The following is a 9,395-nucleotide window of genomic DNA, read 5'->3' on the forward strand; positions in this document are numbered from 1 at the left end:
ACTGGGGAGGAAAAAAGAAATACAGAAAAAAGCGGCACCACGGAAACGGGTAATTGGAACCCTGGTGTCTTCTTTGACTATCCTGCCTGCTTCTTTCCTCCAGGTGGATGTCAGCTGGGCATTACCGCCAAGGGGGAGCGTTTGAAACACTGGTACGAGTGTCTGAAGAATAAGGATAAGAAAATTGAACGCTGGCACACTTTACAAAACGAGAGCCACGTTGCAAGTGATTAAGGTCCCCAGCACCAGTCTCTCTGAAATACACGTCCTCTGCCAAGTCACAGTGGATTCCCGATGTCCGTCTTCCGAAGCCAATGCTACATGCCTTGCCTACACCTCTTTGGATCCCAGGCACGTTATGCTGCCCTGTCTCCTTGATGCCAGCATCCTCTGTTTGCCATTCTCATCCCAAAGAGCAACCTGGATTTTGTGTGTTCAAATCCATTTCTGACTAGTGCATCATTCTGATGTATGATTTTGTCAAGCAATAGCCACACACTGCGGATTTTCATTTGTCTTCATTTCTCACCAGTCTAACCTGCATCATAATATTGCTTCCTAGTCTGTTTGCTGAAGATATTTGTTCTTGAGGAGGTGTTTCACTTGGGTGCTCATTGTTCTGTCCTCATTAACCCAAGTGTGTTTATTTTTATCTCTGCATGTCTCTTTCCACTCCTCTCATTTTCTCTTCGCCAGCTGAAATACTTTTAGCATCAGTTCGGTCTATTGGGATGCACAGTCCTTGAGCCTACCATATTATTATTGCTTTCAGCGTGTGGTGGGGGAGCAGTTTGAAAGTTGGTATCACAGCATCGGACAGCTCAGTTCATTTGATATCAATACCTCAGTTGCAATAAGCAAAAGGCTGTTTGTTCTGCATTGGGTTTGGTTATAAACATAACTTAGTAACTGCATTTCCACAGATACAATCTGGAGAGTACTACGTATTTGGCTTCTTTTCCAGAGGGAACGTTTTTGCAGTGTATGGAGCTAGCAAACGGGGTGGTAAATACTTTTGAGTTTTCACAGCAAGGACACTGAGTATTATGGCATTTAAATAAGTAACTGGAAATAGAGAGCCACCTTCTGCATGGTCATTTTGGAAACACCAGATCTGAGTTTTGGTTTGTTTCTGACACCATTAATTTTGGAACTAGGAACCCGCACATGCTCTTACTATAGGAATCCTTCCTTGTCTTAGACTTGAAACCACCTCCCATTCCAGTGAGGATGGCTACATAACCTAGCAAATAGATGTATTTTGGGGCTGAATTTGTTACACTCTCTTGAGCCAGTATTTTCTGTTTCATAATAATTTCATAAATGTTCATTTTACCACCTGCAGATGGGAAAACATTTCCTAAGGAGTTGATGTGTTTATTTGTTTTCCTTTTAAAATACAATACTTAACGAAATTATCTGGGACAGTTAGTGGTCTTCCAACTTCAATTTTCTGGTGGGTTTCCTTTTATTATTGCACAAAAGAAACATTTGCTTCAATCTGTGCTTAATTTATTGTTTGTGGGTGTTTTATTTCATATCAACAAAAGGAGGGCCGACAAGCTCTTGAATTGATTTTGATCTTTTTGATACCAGTCTGATCCAGCTGCTGTTTTTTACAAACTTCAAGCATAGCAATGTCAAGATTAGTACAGTAAGTACTCCTGGGCTATATGGTCGCTCAGCGACAAACTTAGCACGCAAACCAAAACCTAAAGACCTAGGTTCAGGCTGTCACCCCATGACTCCTTCGCAGGCTGCTGCTGTCTCTGCTCTGGTGTGGTGTTGTGTTGTGTGGTGTGTTCTGAACGGAGTTGTCCCTCAGAGTCCATAAGTTTTTTATTTTGATGAGTTATTTGCTTACTCTTGGCTTTTTTCAGTGGAATTTAGTAGTACTAGTCATTTGCTATGAACATCTTTATAAAGCTTTAACTTCACAGACAGAGGGGAAAATCCAACCCTCTAACCTGCATGAAGGTTTCAATGGGCCGTCACCGTACTGTATTCCCGTGATGTGCTTTTATACAGAATAAACTATAGGCTAGTAATTCTCCTGCCTGGAGTCCTTAGCTTTCTTTACCTGCCGTTTCTTTTGGAGCCTTGAGACTGTGGGGGCAGTCCCTGCAAGTGAAGGAAGTGCATTGCTCAACTGAATAACCCCACTCTTGCCACATCACCAGATCGTGGGCCCTGAGCATGTCTTCTGAGCTGCTGTTCTAGTTTGTGGATTGTTTCTTGTCCTCTTGTGCAGTGTGATTTGTTTACGCTCGTAGAACATAGGTGTATAGCGTTACAGGGAGTGTTGGCTCCTGTAATCATTTAAATGTCAATGGGATAGAATTGAGATGAGTACTCTTGCTCTATCTCTCTCCAAGGGGAATAAAGCTCAATATTGTTTGCATTGTTCTGATGAAAACCAACAAAGGCTTTCTGCTCCCTCAGACCACCCGTCCACACAACACTGCAGGATGCTGTCGCTTTGGGCCAAATCACTGCAGCTCACAGCAGTGGGCTGTTGCACCATCGATTTGATAAGGGATCACATCCAGACCTGGTGCATGTCCCCTCCCTTCTTTTGACGGGCAGGTGGCAGTGCTAATGTTTATGGTGCCTTCTTGGGTTCTCCTTCCCGCTCTGACTGCCCCTTCTTCCCCAGCTGTGATTTCAGAGGGCCAGTCTTTTCTCTGCCTTGCAGAGCGGGTGGGTCCGTGCGGTGGGCATTTTATTTTTCATTCAGGTCAATCCAGAGCGTTGGAGTTGGGCCCACGGTGTAAAGGTCACAGCCTGACCTTTCCCAAGGCTGGGGGACTCGGAGCTGGGTTTTCGGCTAAGGAACCTGCACGTCTATTCAGCCCTTCTTTCCTTTTCGAGACGGTAGTGCCCCCTGCCCCCTGAGGTAACTGGTGTACTGAACAGGGCATACAGGTCGGGCCCAGCCCCTCCGAGCTGAATCCACCTGGACACTTGTGTTAGAGAGAGTCCACTGAAATGTAGAGGAGCCCCGCTAACTTCCTTTCCTCAGATTTCTCTCTGGCAATGCACCGAAGGAGACTACGCCATTCCCAATGCAAATGAATCCTCTCCTCTTCTCAATCAAATCTCCTTCACAAGAACGGCCACTCACGTCCAGGGGGAGCCATGCCCATGCCCAGACCTTGGGGCTTATCAGTGTCTTTTGATGTCAATGGAAAGACTCCCAGTGACCTCACTGGGTATTGGATCGGCTGTCCCTATGTATTTGGTAACTACCCTGTGGAAGTTCCTGGGTGCCACGTTCTCTGTCTGTGCTGGGCTCAGGGGCGAGACAGCAGCCTGTCAGTTCCTGGCTGTAGTGCAGGAGTTCCCTTTGTCCAGTGTAAAAACAAACTACGGGTCATAATGCAATGACAGAGCAGCCTTCCAGCAGTGCGGCTTCCTGGCAGAATGTATAGCCAGGCTGTTTCAGGCAAGTTTCTCTCTCTCTTTTTTTTTTTTTTGGCTGTGGGTAATCACCTTAACCAGGGTCTGCAAGATATAGCAAAACGCAAGGGATAGCATCTTGTTCCAGAGCATCTTCTAGGCAGTCCTTATGGGCTCTTTCTTCATTCTGGAGAGCTTGGTTTTCAGGGCTTCTTGTTGAAGTCCCAGCTCTGTTGCCTGGAAACTTGTGCCTTGAGCCAGAGACCACTCAAACCACCTGCAAAGGTTCCTTCTGGACAAGGGACCCAGCTTCTTGGAGACACCTGCATCAGCCCCTTGAGGGGGGGAAACCCTCCTGAACTTGGTAATGGAAGAACCTGACCTTACTCTAGGGTTTACGGTTAAGTAGCTGGACTGTTTTACTATGACCAAAATGTCTCAGGCTAGCACAGGGCAAGTTTGAAGCCTCCTTTGGGAGTAGACAGACTTCCACAGGAAATTGCCCTACGGTCATTGAAGCTCATGCTTGATGCCAGGGTGGCCAGTAAAAGGCAAGACCACAGCGTTGAGAAGATTTGCAAGGCAGCATAGGGAAATACTCAATCTTTTCCCAGATTGGACACTTTTTGCAGATGCACTTCTGATTGTACAATCCAACTGTCTGGGGAATATGATCACATTTCTATCAGCCTCTTCTGCTTGACCAAGCAATGATGATTATTCAGGGCCTGTCCGCTCTAGTTTGAAGGGATGGAGACAAGGGAATTTGTTTCTGTATTGGTACATTTATTTTCGGCATCTTAGATCCAATGCCCCACACTGAGACACCCTTCCTAATTTACTTCAGAGCAATTTGGCTTGTGGATGGGGGATGGGGCGTTCAGTGTTTTTTAAATGCAGTACAGTAATCTCCCCATCCTCTTCCTTTCCATGGGTTCGACTCTCTCTTTGGTGTGCATCTTTATTGTTGCTTTCTCAACTCCTTTTAGAACACATGAGTGGGGTTCAGAAGTCAAAGCTGCTTTAAGGACGGAGGAATCCAGTAAGGCAGCTCCTGGTCCTCAGTGAAGTCTGGGTTGTGAACGGCCATTCATTGCAAGTAGCTGGAATACCTGGCAATTCCAAGCTGCTGCTGCTGTGATGCAGAATAGAAACACTCAAGTCTGAGAGCCTCTCTCAGCCATTGGGACCAGTTAAAAGCAGAGGGCCTGTTCTTTGCTGTCCTCATTTACACCAGTGCTAAGAGGGCATAAAACACTAGTGTTTGTGTACCTGCTGCCTAGGCATTTTGCACTAGTGTGAATGCCAAGACACAGTACAAGGTAACGGAGACCCAGGCCTAGGACATGAGTAACTGCTCTGGGATGCTAAAACGGATTTAGAAATGTGCGAGATCTCAGAAATCATCCTAAATAGTTAACTCCAGCTCTCTTAAAAGCACGTTTTGCAGAGGAGCTCTTGAGATCAGAGTTCCTGCCGCAGCCCTGAAACATTTCTCTGCAAATGGTCACCTAGTTCCCATCGAGATGTATTTATTTTTCTCTATATTTGGGTAAAGAAATTCTGCCCAGTTTTTCTAGGCCCTGTGTCAGGAAAGCACTGAAGCACTTTCTTAAATCCACTGTGTTCAGCTTTAAGCATGTGTTTAAAATTAGGCACATGCTTAGGAACTTTCCTGAATGAGACCCAAGTGCCCTCCCTAAAATTTGTTTGTTTGAAACCAGCTCTGATGTTGTGTGTCCCACTGAGGAAGTTTGCATCTCCCTGAGGCTTAAGCACCTGGTTCCATACGCAAGGTCAGCTTATCTGGCCATTCAGAATAGCTGATCCTTGAAGTCAGTGGCAACTGCATCACACAGGGTCATGGCCACAGATTCTCCAGTCCCTATTTCTTTATGGCCAGCTCCGGCTGCATTGTCTCTGTTGCTAGAATAGTCGTTTTTATATTAGGGTGATTGGAGCAGTTCACTGTACTCACTTGTGGTCTCGCTCACCCATTAGGCACATCTAGCTTAATTTCTTTGCAATTCGAGTTCAGTACCTCTGTGCCTTTCTGCAATGTTGCTGCTAAGTAACCTGAAGATGTTCTCTTTATCCCCTGCTATCTGTACATCTATGCTTTTCAGGCTCGAATGTTTTTTTTTTTTAATTAAGGACATATTTCTGTTTCATGTCCTTGGTTCCTAGCCTCATTACCTTGCATTTCTCTGCACAGAATTCCATAAAGCGCTAACCCCTCTCTGCCCCTAGACAACTGAAGTCAAGTGAGATGTTATTGCCTTTGTCCTTTAGACCGACAGCTGCTGCTTTTGGCTCTGCCTTGCTAACTTTGTATCACCGGCAAATGTTACCATCTCATTATCCTCTGCAAGGCTGTTCTCTTAGGCCAATGAGACGTAAAGTGAACAAAACTGATGCAAACCCTTGTACTGATCCTTTTAACTTCCCCTGGCCAGTGAAGACCGCTCCTTCCTTCCATCCCATATTTTTTCCACGCCTGAATGTCTTCTGTATTTTATATCCATTTATTCCTTCACTCAAGGAACTCAGAGGGATATTCACAAGAGCAGTGAGGTGCTCACTGAAAGTTTAATGGGGGTTGAGTGCTTTGAAAATGTCCCTCCGTCCTTCCTTCCTTGTGTTGCACATCTCAACTATGTACAAAGTCCAAATAAATTATGTCCATAGTAGCTGATCTACACTGAGAATCCAAACTAATATTGTCAATTCTACCTGTTTTGCTTTTCTGGTCTATTTCTGCCTTCCCTCCCCCATTTTCAGTACCTTTCTGAGTGGTAAATTTGAGCATACATGTCTAAAGTGCCCTCAGTCTTTTCTTCAATCTAAATGCCTTTTTTGCCAAATCTATCATTCCCTCCCTATTTTCCAGAGGTTTTGTATAAATTTGCCTTTTTATGTTAAGTAAGTAAAAAGTGGTTTGCAAACAAGGCTTAATTTTCAAACTTGGATGCTTACTGTGGGGCATTAATGTGAGTACTTAACTTGTCATAGGCATTGAAATAATCTGCATTAGACTCTGCCAATTCAAGCACTCAAGTGTGGAACTGACCACCTTCGATGCTGAGTGGGGAAATTGGGCTCACAGTATTTATAGGTCTAGCAGTGTCCTATGCTGTAATGTTCTATTATAGAATTGACATAATAATTTAGATAATCCTGATGTGTCAAGGAGCAAAGTTTGAATGGAGATGTTAATTCCTGGGGACCCCTCCCCACAAAAAATCGTCTAAGCAATTCCTTTAAAAGATAAATGGCAGTAAAGCCTTCTTTGTGTGTATACATATAGACACACAGAACAATTAAACAAAGATTGACTTTACCTGGCAACTTCTTACCATCACCTCTCTTAACATTCCCGACTTGGTCTGCTTTAGTTTTGAAGAAGTTATATTCAAGTCATATACTTGTTCAAAACATTTTCCATTGCTGATACCACTTTCTGAGTATTGCGTAAGTCACATTCAATGTCTCCATTTCTCACTCGTTTCTGATTTTTGTGTTGGCGATTTGTGACCTGACCTAGTTTTTGGCTTTGTAAATAAAGCATGCACACATGGCTTGGGAATGGGGCAGGAGCCTTGTCTAATGATGTTTGCGTTCTAACTAGCATGCAGTGATTTTACAGCAAAATGTCAGTTTACCAATAATGAAAGAGAAATGTAACACAGAAACTAGAAATACTCTCCAGTCTTCCGCTGCATGCAGGTACAAACATCTTCTCTCTTCGTGTGATATCTAATAAAGTAAGACTATTGGAAAAAACCCAGACAAGCTTCTTGGTTTTAATTTTACTTCAACAACCTCACTGAAGGAGATTAACTTCAGTAGGACAACCAAATGGGCCGACTCCTGAGCTGGTGTACGTCAGCATGGCCTCATTGATCACAATAGATTTACACCCGCTGTGGATGTTCCGCTTCACTGTGAGTTTAGGAACAGCGCATGTGTCTCAGGAATGGGTGTATACCATATTGTGTTAGTGTGGGCTGACTTTCGTGGATGATACGGCTTCAAATCCTAGGAACACTGTGGAATCGGCTTTTAGTCAGATAATGAAAAACCCAATATGGATTGAATGGTGAATATGGATTGAATGGTGAGGTCACCTCACTTCAATTGTTGGTAGGGATTATTATTCACTAGTATTCCAGCAACCACAATGGATCATAGAGTTTAAGGCCAGAAGAGACCCCACGTCATACAGTCTGACCTCCTGTATGACACAGATCATCAATACCACCTAGCACCTGCACACCAAACCCAACAACTGGAATTAGACCAAAGAATTACAGCCCACAGGAGACTAGACTATTATCAGGGACCGAGGTGCAGAATTGCCCGAGGCCCCCACCGTGGCAGGGAATTGATTTAAGTGAGAGACACCCAGATAATCCTGGCATGAGACCCAAATCCACGCACTGCAGAGGAAGATGAAACTCCCCAAGGTCTCTGCCATCTGACCTGGGGAGAAATTTCTTCTCAACCCCCACATATGGGAAAGATATTTGTGAATCTGATTGTAGCATGAGTGATTTGTCACCTGCAACGTCATATGGCACATCTGCTGCTGGGTACACTCCTAGCTAAAGCCTTCCAGTCCCTTAGGCCCCAGTCAAACATTGAAGCATGTGTTTAACTCCCATTGACGTCCTCCATCCAGACACACCCCGTGTAATTTAGGTTGCATCTACCCTGCAGCTGGGAGGCGATTCCCAGTTCAGGTAGATGTACCCTCAGTAGGTCTGCTCAAGCTAGCACCGAAATAACAGTGTGGGAACTGCACTGCTAGCCACCCGAGCACGTACCCAGGGTGGCAGGTGAGGTGGTGTTCACGTGACTAGCCGGAGCAGCTCCCCGTGCCACCGGCGCCGTGCTCGGCGTTTAGTGTGAACCTCGCACTGAGCTGGCACACGTACATCTGCCCGAGCTGTAAATGACACCCTCCGGTGGCTATGTAGACATACCTACAAATGAGCAGCTGCACACCATGAATACTGAACAGTAGAGTTTGTGGTGACCTGATCTGAAAATGGTCACCTGCAAACTAGTCATAGACCCATAGAACTGTCAGGCCAGAAGGGAGTTTAAGGGATCTGGGTGCTGAGGCAGAATTCGCAGAATGCTTACGAGTACCCGGCTGCAACTGACTTGACTGGGATTGGTCTGCAAGCCAAAAAGAATCTAATAGTCTTCTGTCCAAAATTCAACCCACTCCAACCCCTGCAATGTTCAGTGGCCCTCTGCCTGGTTCTGAAAGGCCCTGTGCTTAGGGTCGGACATTATGGGTATTATAATTCTTGTCATTGCTCGTACTATAGAATATTTTAGGATCCAAACACATTCCAGTGCAATTAGCTTCCTTCACAATACCACGCACGCATTATGCACGAAGTCTAGGAGGCTCAAAGTCAGCAGGACTTTGTTGTGCTGACAAGGAATTTACTTTTTGATGTAAAAGACTGACTGGTTTATATCTCCTGAAATGCTATTCAGATTGAAAGCATCATTTAAAATATATGCAGAGCTGTTAGCAGTGAATTCAGCTAAGCGAGGATCTGTTGCTATTTTATTCAGTATTCAGAAGTCAGAATGCTTACTGCGTGCAGTCTTTGTGTGCCTGACTGCACTGAAATTCACATTCCTTGTTTGTTTGCCTCCTCTTTGCCAGGCATCCCTTTTGTGGCTGGTGGCAGTAATTGAATAGTGAGCTATATGTTTAAAATGAGTCTGAAGAAGTTCTTTGAGCCTCAGAACAGCTTCACAGCTGACGTTGGTTATAGTCTAAAAAAAAATTACCATGAATAATCCGATTTCAGCCCGGGGAAAGAGGCCTTCCTTAGACAGGGGAACAGGTGACCATCCCAGCTTGCCCTTTTGATTAAAAGTGCTATTATTTAGGTAAGCGCAGAAGACCCTCCTTGGAAGACTAACTTAGGTAGGGCATGGGACACAGGATAAAGCCCAAGAACCAACCT

General features: G+C 44.7%; 1 protein-coding gene across 25 annotated transcripts in view; it reads left to right on the forward strand.

The window, feature by feature from the left end:
• RPH3A (rabphilin 3A) overlaps nt 1-7,182 on the forward strand; it is a 168,273-nt gene extending 161,091 nt beyond the window's left edge. For all 25 annotated transcript variants that reach the window (XM_074972902.1, XM_074972881.1, XM_074972880.1 and 22 more), the window contains one exon: nt 104-7,182. In XM_074972902.1, the coding sequence (XP_074829003.1) occupies nt 104-234 (131 nt within the window). In that variant the 3' untranslated portion in view covers nt 235-7,182. The remainder of the gene's footprint in view (nt 1-103) is intronic.
• Nucleotides 7,183-9,395: the final 2,213 nt, after the last annotated feature.

Source organism: Natator depressus, chromosome 15, assembly GCF_965152275.1.
Source record: "Natator depressus isolate rNatDep1 chromosome 15, rNatDep2.hap1, whole genome shotgun sequence".
Classification (NCBI taxonomy): domain Eukaryota; kingdom Metazoa; phylum Chordata; order Testudines; family Cheloniidae; genus Natator; species Natator depressus.